Source organism: Colletotrichum fructicola, assembly GCF_000319635.2.
Source record: "Colletotrichum fructicola Nara gc5 chromosome Unknown KSG_Nara_v1_contig01, whole genome shotgun sequence".
Classification (NCBI taxonomy): Eukaryota; Fungi; Ascomycota; class Sordariomycetes; order Glomerellales; family Glomerellaceae; genus Colletotrichum; species Colletotrichum fructicola.
This window is the reverse complement of record NW_027094051.1, coordinates 3,442,686-3,467,732: the sequence shown is the minus strand read 5'-3', so window position 1 is coordinate 3,467,732 and position 25,047 is coordinate 3,442,686. Positions and strand designations below refer to the sequence as shown.

The 25,047-nt window shown below is 51.7% G+C and overlaps 7 protein-coding genes across 7 annotated transcripts; 3 read left to right on the top strand and 4 right to left on the bottom strand.

Annotated features, from left to right (window-relative positions):
- Window positions 1–927: 927 nt before the first annotated feature.
- CGGC5_v001013 (uncharacterized protein) lies at window positions 928–2,774 on the top strand (the record flags this gene model as incomplete). Its single annotated transcript, XM_032025588.1, has 4 exons — window positions 928–1,552; window positions 1,648–2,003; window positions 2,061–2,538; window positions 2,605–2,774. 4 exons carry the CDS (start codon window positions 928–930, stop codon window positions 2,772–2,774), a joined length of 1,629 nt encoding a protein of 542 aa, XP_031877873.1.
- Window positions 2,775–3,656: 882 nt separating this feature from the next.
- CGGC5_v001012 (putative dipeptidase) lies at window positions 3,657–5,135 on the top strand (the record flags this gene model as incomplete). The annotated part of the gene is made up of 5 exons (XM_032025587.1): window positions 3,657–3,861; window positions 3,923–4,151; window positions 4,210–4,273; window positions 4,330–4,450; window positions 4,501–5,135. The coding sequence occupies 5 exons, from the start codon at window positions 3,657–3,659 to the stop codon at window positions 5,133–5,135; spliced, it is 1,254 nt and encodes a 417-aa protein (XP_031877882.1).
- A 751-nt stretch (window positions 5,136–5,886) lies between these two features.
- CGGC5_v001011 (putative transporter) lies at window positions 5,887–7,507 on the top strand (the record flags this gene model as incomplete). The annotated part of the gene is made up of 4 exons (XM_032025586.1): window positions 5,887–6,753; window positions 6,802–6,905; window positions 6,956–7,445; window positions 7,496–7,507. The coding sequence occupies 4 exons, from the start codon at window positions 5,887–5,889 to the stop codon at window positions 7,505–7,507; spliced, it is 1,473 nt and encodes a 490-aa protein (XP_031877884.1).
- Window positions 7,508–7,772: 265 nt separating this feature from the next.
- Window positions 7,773–9,276, bottom strand: CGGC5_v001010 (Secondary metabolism regulator LAE1; the record flags this gene model as incomplete). Its single annotated transcript, XM_066150757.1, has 9 exons — window positions 7,773–7,818; window positions 7,872–8,291; window positions 8,350–8,487; window positions 8,546–8,583; window positions 8,638–8,792; window positions 8,843–8,884; window positions 8,937–9,027; window positions 9,075–9,104; window positions 9,154–9,276. 9 exons carry the CDS (start codon window positions 9,274–9,276, stop codon window positions 7,773–7,775), a joined length of 1,083 nt encoding a protein of 360 aa, XP_066009808.1.
- A 630-nt stretch (window positions 9,277–9,906) lies between these two features.
- Window positions 9,907–11,371, bottom strand: CGGC5_v001009 (Secondary metabolism regulator LAE1; the record flags this gene model as incomplete). The annotated part of the gene is made up of 10 exons (XM_066150756.1): window positions 9,907–9,964; window positions 10,016–10,350; window positions 10,414–10,427; window positions 10,487–10,525; window positions 10,562–10,605; window positions 10,699–10,736; window positions 10,797–10,999; window positions 11,064–11,154; window positions 11,226–11,255; window positions 11,309–11,371. The coding sequence occupies 10 exons, from the start codon at window positions 11,369–11,371 to the stop codon at window positions 9,907–9,909; spliced, it is 915 nt and encodes a 304-aa protein (XP_066009648.1).
- Window positions 11,372–12,226: 855 nt separating this feature from the next.
- RTG2 (Retrograde regulation protein 2) lies at window positions 12,227–14,405 on the bottom strand (the record flags this gene model as incomplete). Its single annotated transcript, XM_032025583.1, has 3 exons — window positions 12,227–12,425; window positions 12,484–14,007; window positions 14,299–14,405. The coding sequence occupies 3 exons, from the start codon at window positions 14,403–14,405 to the stop codon at window positions 12,227–12,229; spliced, it is 1,830 nt and encodes a 609-aa protein (XP_031877831.1).
- A 2,136-nt stretch (window positions 14,406–16,541) lies between these two features.
- On the bottom strand, window positions 16,542–17,910 carry CGGC5_v001007 (uncharacterized protein; the record flags this gene model as incomplete). Its single annotated transcript, XM_032025582.1, has 2 exons — window positions 16,542–17,548; window positions 17,595–17,910. The coding sequence occupies 2 exons, from the start codon at window positions 17,908–17,910 to the stop codon at window positions 16,542–16,544; spliced, it is 1,323 nt and encodes a 440-aa protein (XP_031877858.1).
- Between the last annotated feature and the right edge of the window lie 7,137 nt (window positions 17,911–25,047).

Below are 25,047 nucleotides of genomic sequence, written 5' to 3'. Positions count from 1 at the left end.
CTACGGCAAACGGCGGAGACCCAAAGACGGCTGACGACAGGATCCAAGTCCCGGGGCAAGGGATCTCAACAAATATTGGGCTCATGGAGCCGATTCCCGCCCGTCATGGACATGGATACAGTGCTGCAGCGGTCCGTCGGTCAAACTATATGTGGCACAACAAGACTCGAGTCTTAGAGTTTGCGTCGTCGAAGAATGGCCATCAAACTTCATACCTCATGGCTGTTCCATGCCCATGCGAGTGGCACAGAGATCGCGTCCCCAGCTGCGCACGCATCACAGGTTTTCCTCTCAGCCCAAGACGATAGGTCCAAAAACTAGAATTGCCTAGAGTCTGATAATCTGGGAAGGGATACCTCAAGGTGTGGGTATGAGCTGGTTTAAATACTCCGACAAGCCCTTGCTTGGCCGCTTCACCGTCATACTGTCAAGAGGCGTGAGACCAAGTCAACCCCACAAGCAGGTTGCAGTAGGATCTTTCGTCTCCGGACACAGAACAGGGACCCAAGACACCCAGGTCAGCTTCAGCTGAGAACCGCTGCTTATGTAAACGCAGGCACATGCTGCATTGGAACCTCGAGCATGATGGATCTCGACATCTCGGTGAGTTTAGGGTATCTGATTGGTATGGATTATTATGGATTTATGGAGACATGCAAGTCAATTGACCAATAGAACCCCTGTTTTTCACCGAGCGTTGAAGTTGTAAGTCGACCGCGATGTCGAGGGGTGTAAGAGCCTCAGAGGAGGAGTGTATATTTTCGAAGCGTCGGGTTGACATGCGCGCCAAACACTCCTAAACAACTCACAAACATCATCACGTACATACACCCGGGGTCTCTTTGCATCTGCAATTTCCTTCCAGCCCCTTGTCGAATATACTGGGTCTCATTTCTCTATCCACTCAGACATCTCTATATCACCGAGATGGAGTTGAATCAAGAAGATATTTGGGAGTTCCTGCGCCGGACGTCGAGGAACAGCCCGGAACCTTACCCTGCCTTCTTTGATGACGCCTGCTGCTTCCACAACTACGACGCTGAATCCAGCTCGTCGCACCCTTCAGACGGAGACAGCCCTTCGCTCACCATGTTCTCTGCCTCTCCCCTCTCCCACCGGTCCCAAGACTCACACTCCGAGACGTCATCTGCTGCTACTCCTGACCCTCCACTCTCAAGCTCTCCACGCTTTGATATCCTTGACCACCACCCTGTTAGGGATTCCGTTGAAGATCTTGATGGCCTTCGGGGCTTCGACGACAGGTTGACCACTCCCCAACTTGACAAGCACGAGCTTCCCAGGCCGACAAGACTTGACATTCTCGGACCTGCCAAGCCTGCCAGAACTCGGGTCCTCCAAAATGTCAATAAGATCAACGAGGTCAGAGACACCGGCGCCTGTATGCGATGCCGCATCCAGAGAGTCTCTTGCTCGGCATCCGGCACTTGTCCAACCTGCACCAAGGCTTATGCCTCTACCACGCGAATTGCGGACATCTGCTGCAGCCGGAAAGACTTCAGCGCCATTGCAAGAGAATGGTCTTCTAGAAGATGTGAGATAGACCACACCCTGCATTCCACCTCCTCCTCTACCCGACTCACCTCGAACCGAACATCAAAAGGCTGTCATAATTCTAACGTGATCCAGTTACTTCTTTTCACCGAAAGAATGAGGACGCTTTCAAGGATATTCTCCGGAATTCTCGACCTGAGTTTGACGCCCATCTCTTCGAGGGCCAGATCTTCTTGGACAGAAGCTGCACAGGCGTTGCGCTCCCAGCTTGCCTGAAAAACTTCACCTGCAAGACCCCTGGGACTAATACCATCACTCACATGGGGTGCACATTCTCGAGAAGTCCTTTGAATCCTGCCTTATCTCAAAGTCACCTACTGGAGTGGGCTGAGCGATCCCTGTCGCCCGAGGAATTCAGCACCTTCGAGGGCGGCATTGAGTCGTTCATCGGGGCCTACCTCAAGTTGGGTTATTCCGGCCAGCGTCCTCAGGTAAGACAACCTCCCAGACGTTAATCTCATTCTTCATGATGTCTGACCTTCACAAAGCTCTCACTCCTCGAGAAAGTCCACAAATTCAAGTCCGCCTATAAGATTTGCAGGGCCCCAACCCTCTTCTTCCTCCAACAAAACGGCAAAGCCGCCGAGGAGCTACCTCTCCCAGCCCAAGCGGAGCTGAGAGGCGTCGCTCGCGCGGCCCTCGAATCTTCAGAGAGAGACATCCTCAGTGAACTTGACAGGTACCTCAAAACACCCAAGATCTCCGACCAAGACAGACCTGCGGTATGGGCCGCTCTCTGGCAACTCATGTTCGTGTACCGGGACCTGCTCCGCAACGTCCGACCCTGGCGCAACAACGCCGAGGCCCTCTTCAACGCGGTCGCAGTCTTCTACGCGACCTTGTTCAGGACCAAAGCTGCGCTCAAATCTTTGGAAGAAGTCAAGTCTGCCTGGCTGCCCAATGACGCTCAACGTCATGATCTCGTCGGGGCGTTCGACCATGCTCTGAGCCTGCGTGATACCTTCTGTAAGTCTTCCGAAAGACCTTCCTTTTCACTCATACGTACAGTCATGACTTACGCGCCGTTCTTAGACCAGAGCATCGTCGCCGGCATTGCCTCTATTGACGAGCGTCTCAAGATCCTCGTTGTGGACCCTGAGATGAAGGTGCTGAACCGCAGGGCGACTAATAAGAAGCCTGCTGGCGCCAAACGAGGCGCTGCGCATAGTCATGATGGCGACGAAGTCATGGGCGGCTGTTGATTCTTGCCGTGTGTTTTTTTAACTAATGGGACGAAAAATGTACGATGGATATTTTTTTGATTGGCGGGCACCGGGCATACGGCGTTGATTTGGTTGCATACATCGTGGAAATTTCCACGGATACCCGGGTGCGCTCACGGTAGGAGCCGCCCATGATGAGATATTGTCAAGCGATGCGCATGGGAGTCCACGCCAGCATGCTTCACAATTATGACTTAATGAGTGGGGATCATTCTTAGGTGTTTACTTACCATTTTATCTCAATTTTCTCATGAACTCGCAATTTTCAATATCACACAACTTATATCAAGCCATCACCACCTGGTTCATAGAGTTGCGCTCTCATCGGCCAAGCCAACTCAACTAAGCACCGCTCCACGCGCCGAGGGAAAGACAGTCTTGAGTGATGAACTTCCCTCGGAGCCGAAACTCACTTATCAGTCCGTAGCTTGTATTAACTTTGAGGCTTACCAAGACAATGGGGCCATGCGTGAACGCATGCAACCAGATCGCTGGGACTCGGAGGTTCTCTCCTGTAAATCACCCAGGATCATGCGCAGTCTTATCAAGAGCCGAACATGCGGGGACTACAGGGCCAACCCAGGAACATGTCATCCGAAGTTGAGATGGATCACGGCCAAATCAGGATTCAGCGCGATATCTATGGGGTCGCTCCTTTTTGCGCGGGAAACGGCCAAGAACCCCACCACGTCTTTGACCGAGGGGAACCTGGCAACAACGGAGGACCCCTCACCAACACGTCGGTATCATCAACGATTACAACCACGCAAGATCATCATTTGAAATATCTTTCGATGCTCTTTTAATTGATCAGAACATACATCATTCACAGGCGAAGCAACCAACAGCAGGCATCTCAAGATGACTGCAACACACCCCTATCAACAGCTTGACATCGATGAGCGGGTGAAGCGAGTACTTCTAAAGACGCCGCTCATCGATGGCCACAATGACCTCCCCCAGCAGCCGCGTTGCTGTTTCAAAGGCAAGATCCACAACAACCCCAAGTTCGACTTTGCGAATGGCTTCCAGAGGGGAATGACGGACATCCCTCGCTTGAGGGAAGGTGAGTCGCTCAACACACTTGTAGTCGTGACACCTTGGGCTTCTACTAACACGCATGGCAGGTGCCGTCGGCGGCCAGTTCTGGTCCGTCTGCGTTCCCTGCCTGCGGTCCGCGGAGAACTTCTCAACGGCAGAGTACTCGACCATGGCGCGCGACGCTATTGAGCAGATCGATCTCACGCTGCGCCTGGTCGAGTCGTATCCGGAGACGTTTGAGCTGGTGAACGGGCCGAATGAGGTGAAGAAGATTTATGAGTCTGGGCGAATTGCGTGTTCAATAGGTATTGAGGGGTATGTATCTCATCGGGCTCGTGTAAGTCGTCACTGGGATGCTAACCGGGTTGAATAGCTTGCACATGGCTGGTAACAGCATCGGCATCATTCGCGCTTTCTATCGCCTCGGAGTTCGATATGTGAGTAATGAGAAACTATGACATGGCATTTGTCATGGCTAACGTTGAGTCTCTAGTGCACACTCACCCACGTTTGCAACAATGCCTTCGCGGACTCGAGCACTTCGAAAGTTGGACCAGTCCACGGTGGACTGTCCAAGTTAGGACGCTCAGCCCTTGTTGAGATGAACAGATTAGGTACCTAATCATCGACTTCACACTCAAGTATCATGTCTAACTCCATCCAGGCATGATCGTGGACATCTCCCACGTCTCCGAAGACTGCGCCAAGCAAGTCCTCGAGCTTTCCCGCGCACCAATCATGTTCTCCCACTCCAACGTCAAGGGCGTGTTCGACTGCGCGCGCAACGTCCCCGACCACATCCTCGACATGGTCCCCGCGAACGGCGGCATCGTCATGGTAACCTTCGTGCCGGAGCACGTCGCCACCCGCCGAAGGGATGCCAAGATGGAGATGGTTCTCGATCATTTATTCTACATTGCCGAGCGCATCGGATGGGACCACGTCGGCCTCGGCTCCGACTTTGATGGCATTGCGTCAGTGATCCCTGGACTGGAGGATGTCAAGTGTTACCCAGCGCTTTTGAAAGCCATCTTGGACCGAGGTGCAACGGAGGAACAGCTGGCCAAGGTCGCCGGGGAGAATATCCTCAGGGTATGGCGCGGGGTTGAGAAGGTGAGAGATGAGATGAAGGCGGAGGGTGTCTTGCCGGTTGAGGATGTCTGGGAGGGACGAGAGTGGTGGAAGTATGACGGCTATTATCAGATGAAGGTTGATTACAATGAGGATTCGGGGGGTGATTGGTATGGCGTCCCTCCTCCAGATGAGGGTTTGTATCTTGATGATGATGGGGACAAATAGGCAATTTGGACTGAGTTACTGTGGTCAAACATGAGAAATTGCAAGAAAGATACATTGAAGCTGTCAATTCCTCACCGTGAATATTTAAATCAATCATGCTATCACGTTCACCACGGTACTTTGTTTCATGTTGCTATTCGCAACATCACCAGTTGTATTGCAAGCAATAGCAATAACACAAATTGGCCTCAACGTCGCCCAATCAAGTTCGGTTCTGGGAACTTATGCTTTACCACAATGAATGACTTTCGAGAACAGTTCAAATGTATTGTACTTGGTTGTGTAAATGGAATGAGGGTGCGATGATCGCCGCGGAATACCTAACCATGGCTTCAGTTCACCGTGCTTGTGTTAAGTCAAGAGCATCACGTTCCTTTCTGGTCGTCTCCATTAGCCTTGAAACCGTCTCTTTATTGCTCCGACAAACAATCTCAACTCGCAACTCGGCACCCTGTTGCGACGTTGAGCGCGGGGTAGTTGTTCACCTCCGCGGCTGAGCTCAACCGGCGATAAGAGTTTCCCGCGGAATAAACACCGACGAACCTAGTCATTCCCACCACTCTTATCAACTCCATCTCGCATGTTCCCTGACCGTTCTATCGTACGAATAATGCGGGGCAGCACCGGTCTGGCACTTACACTGCCGACGTCCGTATAAAGACATGCACTCCTTGAACGACGCCCAAGATGGCCGACTCGCGCCGCAACCGCCTTCATTAACATCTCACCCAGGATCTCGAGGAGACGAAACATGGCGACAAAGAAAGAGCTGATGGCTGATGAGCCGTCCAAGGCCCTCGACCTCCTCGACACCGCAGAGGGCGAGATCGTCGACCCCCAGGAGTACTCGGCTCTCCTCCGCAAGATCGACTTCCGGCTGATGCCTCTGCTTTGCATCACATACGCCCTGCAATCCATCGACCGTACCACGCTCAGCTATGCCGCCGTCTTCGGTGTCCGCGAGGATATCGGCCTGACGGGCTCAGAGTTCTCATGGGCTGGCGCCGTGTTGTATCTCGGGTACCTTTTCTGGGAATTTCCGACGAACGTGCTTCTGCAGAAGCTCCCTGTCGGCACCTTCTTCGCGGCGACCGTTGTCCTCTGGGGTGCAGTCCTCATGTGCCACGGTGCGGTACACAGCTTCCCCGGACTCGCGGCGACAAGATTCTTCCTCGGCATGTTCGAGGCCTCAGCCAACCCAACCACGATGATCCTGTTCTCGATGTACTACGAGCGCAAGGAGCAGCCTTTACGTATGGGCATCTGGATTGGATCTGCCGGGTTGGGATACATCGCCGCCGGCATCGTCTCATTCGGCCTCGGACACATCTCTGGATCGATTGCGAGTTGGCGGATTCTGTTCCTGTTCTGGGGCTCCATCACTGTTGCTTGGGGAGCGCTGATGCTGATCTTCCTACCGGGCTCGCCTCTTACGACCAAGTTTCTGAGCGAGAAGGAGAGAGCTATGGTTGTCAACCGTGTCAAGACGAACGGTACTGGCGTTGAGAACAAGGAGTTCAAATGGCCGCAGTTCTGGGAGGCCATGAGGGACTTGAAGACGTGGTTGTTGTTCCTCTTTGCTGTTGCCAGTAACTCGCCCAATGGTGGTTTGACGACTGTAAGTCAGAAACATGCGTGAACGTGGGCATATACTAAGTTCTACCAGTTCCAAGGTCTTGTCATCAAGGGAATGGGCTTCTCGACTCTGCAAACTACCCTTATTCAGATGCCCTCTGGCGGAGTTCAGTTGATTCTCTGCCCCTTGGCATGGTATGCTACCCCTGCTCCATCATGTTTTGCACCTTTCTCACCTCGTTCAGCTTCTTCGCCTCATACTACCCCAACGCCCGTCTCACCATCATGCTTGCCTGCCTCGTTCCCTTCCTCGCAGGCATCCTAGGACTCTGGCTCATCGACCAATCGAACCCTTACGGCCGCCTCGCCTGTCTCTGGATCTCGTTTGCCTACACCGCCACCTGGACGCTCTCCATGTCCGTTGCCACGGCCAACACCGCGGGCCATACCAAGAAAATCACCACCAACGCGATGCTGCTCATCGGATACTGCGTCGGAAACTTCATCGGCCCCTTCTTTTTCAAGACAGAGCAGGCTCCGAGGTACACCCTGGGCGTTGCTATGATGATCTTCTGCGTTGGTCTGCAGATTGCTTGTTTGGCTGGCATCTGGGTCCTTCTGTGGACTCGCAACCACTCACGGAAGACTGAGCATGCGGAGTCGCCGGAGAATGAGCAGCAAGCTTACGAACGAGGTCTTTTGGATCAGACCGATTTCGAAAACAAGTACTTCAAGGTGCGCCATACCAGTCCTATCTTGAGTTGTAACGAGCTAACATCGTCTAGTACGTATATTAAGCGACTTGTGACGAGAACGTATGAGAAGACATCGAGAAAGGAGTGGACCCAAGGCTATCTGCTTTTCGAGTTGTAAATTCATTGTCATGAGATAGAACAGATACCCTTGCATTGTCACAATGGCCTGTACTGCAATAGCTCTTGCCCTGAAACGACGCCCAACCTTTGATATACTGTCCATCTCTTGTCGTTCGCATATCATAATCACCGTGTTCTGTTCAACGAATGCCTCATTCAACGATTAAGGTAGAACCAGCGGCTAGCTTTAGTTGGAAACCTCTTCCGTCGGCTTCCGGCCCCAAAGTGAGTACCTAGATCTGTAAGTCATTGTAACAATCAAGACAGCCCAAAAGCCGAAACTTACACAGGCCAGTATGCATGAACATTCCGGTTATTAAGATTTTGGCGCACGTCGATCAGGAGCACCTGGACTTCTGCCGGGCTCCAATCAAGAATTCTCGTCAGTGGCCCCATAAGAAAGCCTTCAAATCCCATGTTGAGGTTCTCGTTCTCCCACATGCCTAGCTCTTTGTACTTGGGATCTTTAGGCCAGGTATTGATCGGCCACTTGTACTGCTTGAAGTGGACATCCTCGAACCCTACGTCGACCATCATCTGTCTCAATTCCGGGACGCTCTGAAAGGCGCGTCCGATTTTGGCCATGGCTTCTGCGAGGAGGCCGAGAGCTTTAGATATCGCGAGGTCACCTGTGAAAGTATCGTCGTCGCAATCTGGGAAGATGTCGAATTCGTCCAGTTCAAGGTAGCCACCAGGTTCTAGGCCACTGCGTGCACCAATATGTTAGACTTCGAGTCATCTTTCAAGATTCGTGATGATCTTACTCGTAGCACTTCTGAAGGTAGCTTTTCCAGTTCGCAATGCTCGATGTCATCATGCGGCTGTGGATATAATCGAACGGCTTTGAGAAGGTCCAGGGTTCTTCGATATCATCGATCTCAAACCTGACATTCGGCGGTACACTATGCAGTATTAGCTTAAGAGCGAAGTTTCAGCTGTATTCTAAGAGCCAAACCGTACAAGTCAACTTGAACTGCTGAGAGATCTACGCCAATGACCTGCACGGACACCAGTTAGTTACAATCCCGCTTGGAGCACAATCATAATCTTACTTCAGCTTCGGGGTGCTCATCACCGAACTCAATGGCCCATAGCCCAGTTCCCGTGCCCACATCCAGGGCGCGCTTCACCTGGGCACCCTTCTCATTGGGAGGGGCGGTCCCTAGCTTGTTGTCGTGTGTGAGAAGGAACATATGATGTTGCAAGTCTAAAAACATTAATGTTTTGTACCTGGGTGTCAAGTTGGGGGAGAGTAACCTAGCCTCTCATTTTCTCTGTCGTCGTTTGGATAGTTGTACTCTATATTTGTTAGGACCACTTGTGATTGATGCGATGAAATCGACCGTCTTACTTCCATCCTTGTAACGATGATATGTCCTGCCATTCTCAAGTCTGTAGTCCAAGATCGAGCCGCTCACACTGGTAGTCGAAGAGGCAAGACTCTGTTGAAGTCAGCACCAGAGTTCTCTACTTCATGACGTGGACTTACGCCAATCGACGAAGCGCCATCATCAATCGTCTGGACAAGTCAGCAAACCTGACTTCAGATTGTCACAGCAAAACCATACATCATCGGCGACAATAAGACCATCAGTTTCGGGGGCAACATGTGCAGGGCTTGCGGCCGCTGGAGAAGACCCGGCCGACTTCTGAGGGCTCTTTGGACTCTTTGGGCTCCTTGTAACGGCCATTCTTGCAACGACTCTCGTGAAGAGCTTCTCGAGACCCTAAAAGATCTTGCAGTTGCAACCGTAATGGGAGACATCTGTTCCGCGAGCAACGTTTTATCTCTTCATAACCACCGCCTGAGATTTTTTTACCCCTCTTCTTGGCTAGATATCGTCATGCAAGTTTGCGATGAACTGTGACGGCCAGTGCATAAGCGACGAGTTGCCAACGGGTTTTGATGGTCTGTTGGTTCTTCAATTGCAACTCACGACTGGGGTTGTCCAAATGCAGCACTCAAGCCTTCCAACAGACATTTCAAGGCCCTGCTTCCAGCCCCGGATCCGACCAATGGCTACCGATTGTGAAATGGTTCATACTGCATCTGCGAGCAGCCCGATGGAGAACATGCAATGCAACGGATTTCTCCATGCCAATCGGCGAGGTTTCAATGTGTCCAAACAACGATGTAAACAGGGGTTTTCATCTTCAAAATGGGCAGGTATCGCACATGATGTCTCTGGCGAGCCAGCGCCAGAGCGGCCGTCAACCGCAGCAGGGCAATTGCTGTATGAAGAATACGGAGACTGACCAAGATCTGTAGAAGCAAATGTCCCCCCCAGGTCCTCTCATACTTTTGGCCGGCGACTTTCACCTTAGTTACCAATTCCTCTAGCTTCTTCCACCGTAGGCTTCCGTCCCCAAAGAGAATATCTTCCCATCGTTAGCCACATGCACTCATAAGTATCGGGAAATCACGCTTACATGGGCCAATAAGCATGAATACGTCGATCCCCCAAATCCTTCCGAACATCGACCAGAAACCCCTGAACCTCCACCCGCGTCCACCCATGAACCCGCGTAAATGGCGCCATAGCCCACGCCTCGACGCCCGCATTAAGATTCTCGTTATTCCAGGCTCCAATCTTTTTATGCTTCGCGTCCTTCGCCCACGGGTTCGTCGGCCACTTATACTTCGTCATCGTCACGTCGCGGAAGCCGATGTCGAGCATCATGCCCCTCAGCGCGGGGATGCTTTGGAACGCGCGCCCGGACTTTTCGAGGGCGCTGAAGGGCGAGGTATCTGTGCAGAGCGTGCTCTGGACGGAGGGTGCCGTCGTCGGAGGTGGGGTGGTCCATCTCGTTCATCTCGAAGTAGCCACTGGGGGCCAGGCCGCTATATAACTCAGCATGGGATTGGTCATTGGAGGCGCGAAATAGGGAATGTAAACTGACTCGTAGCATCTCTGTAGATAGACTCGCCAGTCCGACAGGCTAGAGGTCATCATTCGACTGTGGATGTAATCGAACGGCTGGGCGAATGTCCAGGGTTCTTCGATATCGTCAATCTCAAACTTCACGTTCGGCGGGGCGCCGGGTCAACGTTAGCCGTCAGTGATCCTCACACTACTTCTCAAACCTAAAGTGAAGACAGCGGGGGCTCGTACAAATCCGGCTGAATGGCAGACAAGTCAACGCCAAGAACCTACATCACGGTCAGCTCACCCACCCATCATCCAGACCAAAATACTGTACGCCATCTAACCTCAGCCTCAGGATGCTCATCCCCAAACTCAACCGCCCACACCCCCGTCCCCGTGCCGACGTCCAGCACCCGCTTCACCTCCACGCCGAGACTCGTGTCATTCGGCGGCGCCGTGCCCAGCTTGTTGTCGTACGTGACGAGGAAGAGGTTATGCTGCATCTCGAGGCGGTCGCTTTCCGTCTCGTCGTTGGGGTAGCTGTACTCTGCGCACGTTGAATACCTTGCGCCGCTTCAGAAGACGTCCGGAGAGTGACTGGGTGGTCTTACTTCCATCCTTGTACCGGTGATAGGTCCTGCCGTTCTCGGTGCGGTAGTCGAGGATGGAACTGCTCACACTAGCGCTTGAGGACGAGATGCTCTGGCAGAGTTTGGCGTTACTAAAACATCGCTCTGGTCTACGTGGTTGATGAGAGCCAGTGGTCCACTTACGCCGAGGACTGACACAGCGTCGTCCGTTGTCTGCGATGCCTTGATTAGCATCCATCGGTAACTCAAGCGGGCATCATACCCACCTCGTCAGCGGCGAGAATAGCCTCTCCGCTGTTTTTAGGGATGTTGGCGGAAGTTTGGGCCATCTTGAGCTGAAGTTTTGCGCAAAGAAGGGCCCGTTCAAACTAGGTAGGCTGTATGATAAACCATTCCAAGAAGAATCGAAAACTGCGCAGACACCGATTTATCTACCCCCAAGGAGCTTTCGGACTTTCCCACCGATCTATTTTACCCCTCCTCCACGGCTGGAAACACATCATGCAGAGTCGCAGTGATGCTTCCCGCATAAGCGAACGAGTAATCCTTGATGCTCGGCGGGCTGCGTTGTTGTTGTTGTCCACCATTGACACATCCAGCAAGCGCCGTGTTGGGGGAGGAAAATCGTCTTAGACCCTGGCTTCAGACGCACGTCGAGGGAGCTTTGAAACCCCCACTTTTATGTTGTCTTCCGCGCTCCCCGGTGCAGAACCCATGCTCAGTACATGGAGTTACTCCAGCCAGCACGTCGGGGGTTTGGTTTACACCTAGCTGGATGCAAAATCCTTGGGACCTTCATCACAACGTTCTGCTTGTTGGCCGGCCTTCCGCTAAAAGTGCGCAATTCACGGCGGACGAGTACTTGGCCTGTCACCATCGCCGGAGCTCGGCGGCCGGAAAAGTGGGGAGTTATCGGAGCCGGGGCCGAATACCGAAACGGGCAATATGTTCACCGGGTCATCTTTGCCAACACACCCCTTGAACCGCAACAACGACGGGAGCCGGCCACGAAACACAATCTGTAAACACAACAACTGGCGGGTTGAACCACAATTTCCATTACATGCACCACTTAACAACATTTTCCATCAAGAGGGGGGTGGAAGGAACCCAAGTCCAAGTCTGAAGAGGAGGGAGGGTGGGGTATCTTTCTTTCATCAACAAATCATCCTCACGAAAAAAGGTCACTTCTGCATCTCCTGGATCCTGACCGTGACCCTCTTCTCCGGCTTCGTCCCGTCCTTGCGCTTCTTCCCCACGTTCGCCAGCCGCGCCAGCACGTCTTCCGGGTCGATGCCCACGGCGGCGCCCGGCGCGACGTGCACGACGAGGTCGATCCGCGCGCGCTTCTTGTCTGGGTCTATGCTCTCTTTGGCTTCGAATCTGTGGTTTTGTCGTCAATATTTGTCCTCGCCTCACTTTGGAAGAGGGGAATACACACCTTAAAGTCGACTCCAACTCATCCACGTTCTTGGGCCACGCCGGCACCAAGTCCACAATCACAGCCGCCACGGCGCCGAGATACTCGGCCCAGAACACGCTCTCCAGCTTCGCCTCCGCGACGAGCCCCTTCAGGTTCCCGTACAGCTGCGCATCGATCGGGCCCAGGTTCGACCCCCACCGCGCGCACACCGTCAGGCCCAGCACCGCTCTCGCCAGGTGTGTCAGCCCGGGGGCGCTCGGGTCCCTGGTGACCGTCTCGTGCAGCGCGTACGACGCGTTGGCGTCGTCGTCCTCGCCCTGGTGGATCCATATCTGCTTCGCGAACAGCGGGCCGAGCCCGAGCGAGAAGACGGTCGGCGTGCGCGAGATGTCGACGTTGTTGGGCACCGCGCCGTACAGCGTGCGCAGCACCGCCCCCGCGACGGCGAGCTCGCCGTCCTCCTCGCCCGAGTAGCTCTGCAGCGCGAAGCCCGCGAGCGCCTCGAGCGGGTTGCTCTCGCGTACGCTCTTGGGGAGCTTCATGAGCAGGGCGCCGTCGCGGTTGGAGCCGCCGCAGAAGGTGACGGTGCGCAGGTGCGGGACGGTGCGGATGAAGGCCTCGACGACCTCGATGATGGCGGGGAACTGCTGGCGGCGGCGCTTCGACATGCCGTAGATCTTGCCCTCGTGCTCGCGGTTGACGCGGCGCATCTTCTCCGTCTGCTTGAAGAACTCGCCCGTCACGGTGTAGGTGCCGACCGAGGGGATCGGGTACGGCTGGATCGGGTCGTTGTGCTGCAGCATGCACCCGTAGCCGCGGAAGCCGCCGCCGCAGAGGTAGGCGTCGATGCCGCCGGGGACGGTCCCGTTGACGGCGCCGCCGGCAGCCGCCCACTCCTGTTTCGCCTGGGCGAGGGCGGGGAACTTGTCGCAGAGCTTGGCGAAGGCCCCCTGCATGCTCGCGTTGAGCTTCTGCTTCTCTTGGGCCTGTACCTCCGCGGTCTGGCCCTCGAGGATGCGGATGAGGCGGGCGGCGCCGAAGGGCATGCTCTCGCCGGCGAGGGCGGCGGCAATCTCGTAGTCGGGCAGGCGGGTGTCGACCCAGGTCATCTGGACGGAGCCGCCACCGAGGTCGAGGAAGAGGCCGCCGCGGGAGATGTCGACGAAGGCGGAGCGGGAGCCCATGACGGCACCGAAGAGGGTCTCAACCTCGGGGGCGAGGACGTGGACGCCAATGTCGGCGGCCTCGCGGATCGCCTTGAGCATGTCGGCGGCGTTGGCGGCGCGGCGCATGGCCTCGGTGGCCAGGACGGAGAAGTGGGCGGGCGGGACGCCATAGGAAACGGCGATGCGGCGGAAGCGGGCGAGGGTCTCGGCGACCTTTGTGATCGTCTCGGGAGGGAAGGTCAGGGGCTCGGAGGCGGCGGTGGAGGAGGAGTTGAGGGCGTCGAAGAGGGAGATGCCGGCCCGTTCGCGGTATATCGGGCGCAGCAGCCGGGTCTGTGGCGGGGTGAGGTCCGAGATCGAGAAGCGGATGCCGTTGCTGTAGTGGGGTCAGCGGGCGGCCGCCTCTAGTCAGCGGGAGCTAGGACGCTAAGGAGGGGAGGGGCAGCCGCTGTGTGCGCTGTGTTTGGCAGGGTAGCATCCGAGAGGGGGGATGGAGGGGAGATGGGAGGGGGAGTAATCCCCCAGACAGATCGCTGCGATGCGCGAGAAAAAAGAAAGCACGCCGGATGCTTGGTTGAAGAATTTCGGGAAGAAGGCGAAGGAAGGAAAAAGCAACGACTCGACAGGCAAAGGACGACGACTCAGGAACTTCATTTCTCGGACTGACCTGCCCATATCAACCAGGGCGTATAGGTAATTGGGGCCCGCGGGGTCCCATTTTGGCAACAGCCGCTCAAAGTTGTCAAGCGTTATGATGTCAGCGCTTGAAGCCATGGCGCCAGGGTTCGTTTGGGAGGAGGAGGAGGAGGAGGGGTGGTGGTGGTGGTGGTGGTGGTGTTGCGCCGTACTGTGTTGTGTGTGCTGTGCTGGGTGCTGGGTGGTATTTCGGGATTTCGGAGCTGGATGCAGAACAGGACGGATCTCTATCCAAGGTTGTCGGCTGCCGACATTTGCCTGGCTGTGGCTGCTTGTTGGTTGCGGGCTGATGATCTTCGTCTCCTCTAGGATTCGCGTGTACTAAATCTGTGTGTGCGTGTGTGTATGCGCAGAAGGGTGTGTTGTATGATGTGCGCGTGCGTACGTGGGATATATATATGGAGGGCGAGATGTCGGTAGGAAAGCGGCCGAGATGAAGACGACGACCACACGGGCGTTGACTGATGTTTTGTGAATGTTGGAGAGCGGAAGGAACACGAGGAGGGGAGAAATGGGGCCCCTGGCAGCTGTTGGTGGATTATCAGCAATAGACGGCAGGAGGCCAGAATCCACTATCACTCATGCGTCGTCGTCCGTTCCTGTCTTCGTTCCTGAAGGGCTTGCTGCCTGGGTGAGGTCAGGGCAGGTCAGGTCAGGTCAGTCTCCGTGCCAAAGGGAGACGGGCAAGAGAAAGAATGGCAAGGTGTGTTAGGCGTCGCTGATTCGGGAGGGTTGAAAACCAGTCCTAACCTAATATACTTGGCTGGCAATCCAAACACCCTCAGTCAGGATAGAATACCTGGGTACAAAAGGCCTCATCTCAAGTATCTCGTAGTCCAGGTAAGGCAAGTGCAGCGAGCGAGGACGCCGCTAGCAAGACTCCAATGCAAACAATGATGCGCAGCAGCATTGGATCACAGCGAGAACCCCGGGCCCCATCCACTCACTGCCTACAGATACCTAGCAGAGAGTGTCTCGTCCACCTTGCCTCAAGCATCCAGCTGGGTTGGGTCTGTCTTTTTTTTCGTCATGCTTGTCTCTGGCTCACTGCTCTGCTTTGGGCTGCTTTACACTAATGTGCTGTGCTGCAGTAAGTAGGTACCTCAGCCAGGCGCAACTTTGGCCCCCCACTTCACCACCCAAATTCACATCGTCCCAAGAAAAAAAAAAAAAAAGATATGTACCCCTCCTCATCCAAGCCCGCCTGTCTCTCTTTTTGCCTCACGCCAGCTACAAGACACAATACGTGGAACACGACAGGACAAGCCCGTCAGACGGGAGACACTTGTTTGGCTCAAAACATAACCAGCTTGCCGTCCACATCACCTCATCTGCCTTCCGGGCTGCGAGATGTGAATCATCGCAGCCAATCGTGCCCCTCTCCCCCCTCCATGCCCGCTCAGAGCCGCTGCGGTAGGGATGATGAGGAGGGAGGAGGGGTCGCGTGACGGGACCACTGACCGCACGCCTTTACACGAAAAACAGAGACACTGGGCCTGGGCAGGAAAATGCACGTTGGACGCAGCTCTTCATGCGGGTCAGCCACGGCCTGCAGGCCTGGCCAGCGCTCGTCGAGACAGACACGCTTCTGACGGCTCTCGCTTCCCCTTCCCAGCGTCGCTGCCCACTACTTCCATATCCCGCTTCAAGCATTTACCTAGCCCGTCGATGGTTACACAGTCCAAACGTCAGCCCTCTTTCAACCGAGTCGATGGCGACAAGGCGGCCAATGAAGGCACCCGGTCGTGCCATCCCCGCGATTGACATGGTCATCCGGCCCCCCATCCCCGCCCGCCGCTGCCGTCCAACGCCGGTCGCTGCGAGAGCTCGTCCGGGGCCCTGCCGGCCGGAAGAGCGACGAAAATTTCACCGAAGTGAGGGGTTTCGTGTCTCCGTGTTCTGCCATCATCCATGACAAGTCAGATCTCGACGCGGACGTCCAAAACACACACGCCTGAGCCGCCTAAACCCAGGGTTTCACGCAGCGAGGGAAAGGGTTTAGCGGAACGACGTTCTGGCTGACATGAGACGGCCTGATATGACATCCCTTGCATGCAGATGATACGTGACAGGCCCGCGCCGATGAACCAACGTAAGCATTTAGCCAAGTAACCTAGACCCAACGCCTACATGTGATGCTGCATACCCACCCCAGAAGCGACAACTTGTTGTAAAATCAGAAGGGAAAAAAAACGACACCCTTTTTGTGCTCCGTCATGGCCAAATCGTTGACCTCATGGCGTCCTCGCGAGCTTCATGTTTCCCGTACAGCGTCGTGAACTCGTCTTTCCAAGCAATTGTATCCCCGAGCGGATGCGGTACCGCCTGAGGGCCGTCTCCGAAGGCATATGACCGCCGCAGTGCCAGATTCCACGCAAAGCTGCTCTTGCCGGTGCCTGCCACCAGCCCGGCCCGGAGCATGATCTCGTAGTCCACCAGACTGCGTTGATCCCACGTGAACGCTTCCAGCTCCTCCATCTCCTGCGCATCGAGAATGTCGCCCTTGGTGACGACCGTTACATTGAAATCTTCGGCACGTTCTGCAAAGGCCGTGACATTGGCATCGGTCGCTCCAGATGCAAGGTAAGCAACAGGGGCGCTGCAGTCCGACAGGAAGTGGAAGTAATCCGCAGCCTGCGTGATGTAATCTGGAAAGCCCCCTCCGGTAATGTCTTCCTCGGTGCGCAAGTGAATCCCGACGAAGCTCTCCGGGTGGTACCGCGTGCGCGGGTCGAGAATAAGCCTGAAACGGTGCGCAAGTGAGAAGAGCGCCGATGCGGCGAGCCGTCGAGCATCTTGTCGAATACGCAGAATACGTCCAAAGGATGAGGCCACCGCGGCAGTGTCATTTGCTGTTGGCCACACCCAGAGCGTGTGCTTCAGGTGGACGCGGAGAGGATACTCCCTTGTTGCCGGCGGCGACTGCGTGTCCAACCAGTCGCGGAAACTTTTGTTCCAGCCCTTGGGATTCGCCAAGACAGTGCCATTGACCCATTCCTTGACAAAGACGCCCATATCGAATGCGAAGGCATTCATTACACCGGGGACGTCGTAGAGTTCGTCCAACGAGTCGTAAACCTTCATCTGAGGGCAGTATGTGGAGAGGACATGATGGAGGTGATCGGAGTCGAAAAAGTAGTCGATGGGCACCCCGGGCTTCGACACAATATCTTGTAGGTTTTCTGGCGAGCGAGGTGTGATTTGGGGTAGAATCAGCTCAGCTATCTGATGTTAGACCAAGAATACGACCACGAGAGGCCTCCTCACCTCCTGTCTCAATGGCAAAGCGTATGCAATGCAGATAGGCATTCCGTACGACACCGATACCAGCATGTACGGCATCGCAGCTCATAACCAAGCCGGGCGACCATTTTTTGCTCATGCAGAGGTTGGTGATGGCCGATCCATTGAATTTTCCATCAATTTCGTGTTCGAGAAAGTCGGCGACAAAAAGGTCCCTCTGCGTGCGGAAGTTTCGAGCGAGCTCATGAACCTGCTGGCGTGAGATTCCCAGATACCAGATCGACCAGATGATGAACAAGAATGGCCCAGCGATCTTCACAAACTGAAATGGCCCGAGCATGATGGGCAGCTGATGGGTGCAATCGAATTATCGATGGGAAAGCATAGGGAAGACTTCTCCTGATGAGGAAGAAGGGGAGCGTCAAAGAAATGACCCTGCTCGTTCGAGGGCGAGGAGACTGGAATCCAAAGGCCCCTCATGGCTTGAGATGTGAGAATTGTGGCGTAAACTGTCGTTCTTGGAATGGCATGGCGTGGATCGACAAAAATTGAAGGGATGGGATTGGTGATAGCGCAGCCAACAGACTGCTGGTCCGAATGCTAAATGGTGACGATGGCGTTCTTCAAGTGCAGCTTGGCGTTTGGTCGAGGTCAAACTTCAACTTGTAACATGGACTATTGCTCAGAACAGACAAGTTGCGGCTCTGGTCTGATGAGCTTAAGTTGAGCCGGCCGACGAGCCTGTTGGACTCGTAAAGCAGCGCAACCCAAAAAAAGACCCCCAGTCTGCAGCCTTTGCCACCGCAGGAATGCAAGCCCAGGAAGGGACCTCCCTTGGCATCTCGTCTCCGACAATTTGACGTGGTCGTCTCGGATGATATGGCCATGCGAGATATCCAGGGATCGAAGATAGGATTCAAAGCCCTCTGTATTGCGAGGCCCCCAAGACAGTCTGCTCTTTCTGTTCCATTGCTCTCGACATGAATGCTCAAATGCCAATACCCGGGGGTCCTAGCGGCATAGGCTAACGTTAAAGACCCATACTCACATATGGGGGGAAAAAAGCCCCTTACTACTAAAAAAGCCCCTTACTACCTAAAACACTAAAAATAGTTAATTTAATACCTTACTATTATAATTACTAACTTTAAATATTAATTAAGTACTTATAACTATATTGTATAATAATAAAAGTATAATAGTTATAATTATCTTAATATATATAGTTAATCTAATAGTATATTTAAAATAACTATAGTTATCTATTTTTCTTTTATATAAAGAGTATCTTAGAAACTTCCCTTTTTTAGCTTAGATTACTATAATTAAGATACCCTTAAGTTAAATAAACTAAAGGTTAGCCCCTTATAACTATAACTTAGCCTTTTTTAAAATATTTAGTTACATAGTAATATTACTAATAAGTTAGTAAATTGAAAGTAATATATATTTCTTAATAATATAATTAGTTAGAAAGTTTACTTTAGTAAAATAGTCTATATATAGTAAGAAAATAAGAAAGTATAACTACTAATATAATAATATTAACTTCCTATATTTTTTTATAAAATATTTTAATATAACTTTAAGTTATATAAGCTAAATATTTAACTTTTTAAAGCTTTTTATAATATTTATTAATATGAATATAATATTTATTATACTACTAAAAGCTTTAATAAAGTTATTTCTTATAAATATAAAGGTATTTTTATAAAATTAATATTATATAGCTTCTTATTAACATTTTGTTAAATAGCTAAAAGACTTTTATATCTATTACCTATAATAGATATATAATATAAAAGAAGAAAAAGCTAATAATAGTGTTAACATATAACATCCTATATAATAATAATAACACTTATAAGAATACTTACTTACTTAAATATTACATATAAAATAAACTAATAGACTTTAAGGTATAAAACCTTATATAAAAATGCTTTATTTATTATAACCTATAACTACAATATCGATTATGTAATATATATATATAGTTACGTAAGCACCTTATGTAATTAGTAGTTTAGCAGGTTACGTTTCAGGTTATCTTTCCCCTCCTTTTTCCCTACCTTAGGAAATAACCTGCCAACAACATCAACAAGAGTCATCACAATACATCACTTCCTTTATTATTCTCTATACGATTAAATGCCTATAAATGCTCAGGATTATCACATTTTGTCATAACATAAGCCCATCTATAACCCTATACTATATAGGCGCATATACTACGCCCCTGAATACGCTTATACCTGTGTTAACAAATATTATTATAGTCTTAATAATATTTTATAAAAAAGATATTAATGTAGCTAGAGAAATTATCTAAAAATAGTAATTAATATAGTTTTTTAATAAAAGTATATTAAACTATTTTTATATATTTAGTATAATAACTTAGCTTCATATTAAAAATAAATAAGTTATTAGAGTAGTAGCTATAAGTATTAACTTTAAAATACGCCTCTATAATAGAACTAAGGTATTAATATTTAGCTAAGTTTTTATATAACTAATTATTAAAGTATTTAATAGAATCTAATCTAATCTTTTAGTTAAAAAAAGTAATAAGTAACTCAATAAAATATACCTCTTTTTAAATATTATAATTAATTTAAGTTATAACAAGCTATATCTTAAATATAATATAAGCTAATATAATACTACTAATAATATTATTATACTTTATAAAAATATATAACTTATAATTTATTAAATTAATAACTTTTAAAACTTTATTTTATTTCTATTTACTTTATAATATAATAATATACTTTTAGCTAATAAAGTAGCTAATATAATAGCTAGACTTATTAATATTTTCAATTTCTAAAAGCTTACGTTTATATTAGTTACAAATAAACTTATAGTAGTTAAATTAAGTTTTAATTAATATCAAATTATATTTAATACTTTTTTAAAAAAGCTCTATTAATTTAATTAACTTAAAAACTTAAAACTTAAAGTAGGTAGCTTTTTAGCTAATAAATTACTATTTAGATATTAAAAACTAACTTCTATTAACTTAAAAAATATTTATTATTTCTTAAATTATAGCTAGAGAAGTTAAAAACCTTATTTTATATAGCTATATAGTAAAAATAATTAAAATAGTATTTTTATTTAAAGTAATAGCTCTTAGTTAGGTTTTTAGTTTAAAGAAGCTTCTAACGTTCTTAAGATATTTTAAAGTATTATTAATAGTAATATAGCTAACTTTATAAACTTTAACTACTTTCTAAATAGAGAGAAAATATAAAGTAAGTTAATAGTTATATTAAAAACTTTAGTTAGTATATATATAATATATATATATAATTTAAACTACTTTTTAAACTAAACTAAAACTAGGTTTATACTAGTAAAGTATTTTAGTTATTTATATAAAAGTATAAAATAAAAAAAGTAGTATAATTAATCTATACCTAGTTAAAAAATAAATAATTTTAGTAAGAGAATAATAATTTCAGTAATAGGGGGCTAACTTAAGTAGTAAGGGGTTTTTTTTAGTAATAAGGGGTTTCCCCCCCCCCCCCCTACGTGAGTAGGGGGCGTTTTGCGCTGACGCAGGCTGACTAACGCCCCCGGGTACCTCTGTGGATCGTGCAAGTCCAGCCGAGTGCTCCTCAAGGCCGTCTGATGATGTTGTTGAATATTACCGCTGGACATCAAGAGCAACGGTAGCAGGGATGCTGTGCAGGCACTCGGCGCCACAGCATCTTCGGTTCAATGCTTCCTGATCTCGCAGCAACGTCAAAGCCCGCACAGCACGGCGGCTGACAGCATGCGCGGTGTGATTGGCCCACACGCGTTGGCCCTCTCTCTTCAGCTCTGGCTTTGCAGTTGCAGTGAACCGTTGTTGTGTGCCCTTCGCCGTTTCGTTCGTCGCTCCAGTCGAACAGGCTTGTGCCTCAGCGTTGACCACGAGCTAAACCGCACATTGAAACAAGCCATGGAGAGTAAACTGTAAAGCAGGGTCGCAAGTTCCGACGACATGGAAGACTTCGAGCTGGCGAGAGACGAAATTGACACCAGCCGGCAACACCCTGACATTGAGAGCTGATTGCCCCAGACGAATGTACAACGGCAGAGAGCATGGCCTTCGCATGAAGTCCACCATCCTCGCATTTCGGCGGATCTCGATGGTTCAGCTGCAGCGTCGCAGCAGACTTGCTGATCACCGAGGCGGGCCTCCTGTCATTTTCTCTCCGACCAAAACCAATGCTAACCTGGTCGGCAGGCAAACAGGTTCATGGAAATTAAACGGTGCGCTGCGCAGCGAACTCGCAAGAGGCGCTGGGATCAACCCACTTGCTGCATAGGGCAGGGTGCTTGAGAAGCGAGAAGCAGCAGATAAGGTCAGATGGTAAAGCCATCCCAGAAAGGGCTCACCGCATCGCAACTCCATCGCCGTGCAGACCGGAGCAGGCATTGAGAACCGGCTGGTGCGCCATGTTGTGCTTCGATTGGCTCGACGTCAACCGGCTTCACTGCGAATAGCAGACACTTTGGCAGGGTAGGAGAAAGCAGCGCAGCGCAAAGCAACGCCGTGCACCCTGTCCTTGGGATAAATGTGGTTTGCGTGTTTCGCGTGAGCCGCCGAACGAAGCTCGTATTGGCATGGTTTGTGGCCCTGTCTCCCAGCCTCCAGGCGTTGTAAGTGTAAGTGCAAGAGGGCCTGTATTCCTTGAGAACGCACGCGATGTTAGTGTCGGCCGGGATTGTCTCCATGGTGCCCTTCTCTTGGTGTCGCATTGTGCAAAGCGTTGAGAGGGCACGCCGCAAACTGCACCTGGGCCGTGGAGATAGCGTGGTAGGATTTTGCTAGGTTGTTAATTGCTCCTAGCAACAGGGGGAGAAGCAACTCGGGCCTCTTCTCATGAATCAGGGCAGTCTTCTGAAGATGGCACTTTGGGACCTCAGCTACAACTTGGAGAAGGAGCCAGGAACGTCGCCTTGGGTCTTTCCCCGCCAGTCAACGCACAGTCGCCGCTACCCATCGATCCTCGCGTCATATCTTCATGCGCTCCAAAGTCTCAGTTACGTTCTTTTCTCACTAAAAAGGGGACCAGGAAAGAGCTGTGGTGGCCACGGGGAGCTGCCTTCCATGTCGATACTCAAATCCAGGACAGAAGGACCCAACGGAAACAGTGATGTGTGGCCTGGACCTGCCCTGCTGAGAGAATGTGAATGCAGGTGACCCCCGTCAACCCAATGGGAACCCAGGAAACGCGTGACAGACCCACATATGCATATGCCCCCACCGATCGCGCTTCTTCGCGTGTAAGTCGCGTAAAAGTCGCGATTTCCCACTTCACTCCTGGTCGTCCACCGGGCATCAGGCGTCAGAATTTTCCACGGTTCGCACGGATCACATCAATTCAGTTTCATCCGCCTCTGCTTTGCTCAACACACCCCGCCAATTCTCCTGCTCCTTCCATGGACGTCACCGCCCACAATTTGTGATGCCATGAGTCGCTGCCCGCCCGTCGCACTCACTCACCTTGACGCTCACCGGGCACATCTAGCGCTTCACCTGCCGCTCTCGCCGCTGCTGTAACTTGCCCTCCGTCAACCCAAATGTGAGAACTGGCCAAAGGAATACCCAATTCTCACCCATCGCAACTGCTTCACCCACTCGCTCTCTGGGCTTGTTTCTTTCATTCTGCTCAGTCTAAATCCCACCGTCGACCGGTGTGACTCTGAATCATACGTCCACGCTCTTTTGAGACTCTGTCTCGTCCATTGCAATCGATAGCTTCCAACTTCAACCAAAGCCGGCACCACTACCCACCCGATCATCCACTTTGTGGCTTGCTAGCCGCTCACTCTCCGCACGTCGATACTTTGTTCGTCCCAAGAACGAACGGCCGGCACGAACAGGCCTATCGGCTGCATACGCAGAAACCAGTCTCTTGCGTTTCCTGGGCCCCGGTCCCAACCGGCCGAGCGCAAACCATCGCACAGGCTGCGAACCAGAGCACCATACCGCCGTATTCGCGGAGCAATCGCTACAGGGCAAACGCGCCCTACTCACTGCCAAAAAAGGAGACCACGAAGCTGCACACGCACATCCAGCTGCCAGCATCATCTGGTTAATTGTCTCACTGCCCCACAAACCAAGCAACCTGGCCGAGTGTTGTCTTGTGCGAAACCTCCACTGCACGCCGTGGTCTATCCGGACTCCCAGACATCAGACCGGCTCGTGAAGTGGTCTGTCTTTCCGTCTGTTGGATCAACCGTCCGATTGAGTCCAGCTAGTCGCGGGATTAGCCTGACTTCTACTGCATCTGCTACGCCTGCGGCATCGCCCAATAACCGAGACGGGCCAGTGATCTTGCTGCCGTTGCTGTCCTTTCCGTTATCAGCATCGCGGGGGCCTGCTTTGGCTGCGTTGCCTCGACCAACCCGATCCTTGGTTCGGCGCGCTTCCCAGACTTTGCGCGCGTCGTGCCTTACCTTGCAACTGCGAACGAGCAAACCGACCAACGGGAGTCCTGAGCTTAGCTTTGCTTTGCTTTCCTCCCTCGTCCGGACTAGACCCTCGTCGTCCGCTGCTCCATGATCCGCTGCACATGCACTCCTGTCGTGTCCGTCGACTGGCTACACCACACAACACAGTGCATACGGAGTGCATGCGCCTACTGCAATCACCGACACCCTTCCCGCGCCGCTGCCCAGTTCCCTTGAAGGGCCTCCAAGACCCCTGTGAAGAAGAGGAGAGCAGACTTTGACGAGCCACGACTTCACCCGGTTCCAGTCCCAGAAGCAGACTCAAGACGATCAATCCCCTCTACGGCGCTTCCCACTTCACGCACCACACCGCACATCTTCAGGGTCCTCTCTGCGGACAACAAGCACCATCACTACGCTCACCCGAGACTCCACTCTGCCACATGCGCTGGTGAGCTTCTGGACCTGTCTTGCGGCGCCATCGCTGGTCCGTCGCTCACAGACTCTCCACTGTCAGTCACCTTGGACGGCACGACTAGGTTCCCTTGGGATTAGCCAAGTGGGGGATTCTAGCGTGCGCAACCGCTGTACAACGCCCCCCCCCCTCTCCCGGCCACCACGCTCTGCTGTCTGCACGGGGGCTCAAGCGAGCAGTGTGTGTGAACCTCACCCCAACTCCAAGTACCTTCGGCGTTCAAGGGCCCGGCTACGGATACCTCTCGCTGCAACCCTCACGCACTGGGTTCAGGCTCAGGCGCAGGCACAGGTGTCTTCCCATTCGTATCCTGCGTCCCGCCCTGCCCCGACTTACCAGCACAAGCTTCGCGCCACCCGCTCTTCTCTTCTCCACCCCGCCCACCGTCTAGAGCTGCCATACATACTACACCGGTCCGCCTCAACCCAAACCGTTCCGATCTTCTCCCTCCCACCCTTCTCTTCAACCACAGTCGTTCCTTTCGCAAGTATCAGCCGTCCTCGGTGGTGGGGGCGCGCTGCGATTCCCGCACGACAAGTTCAC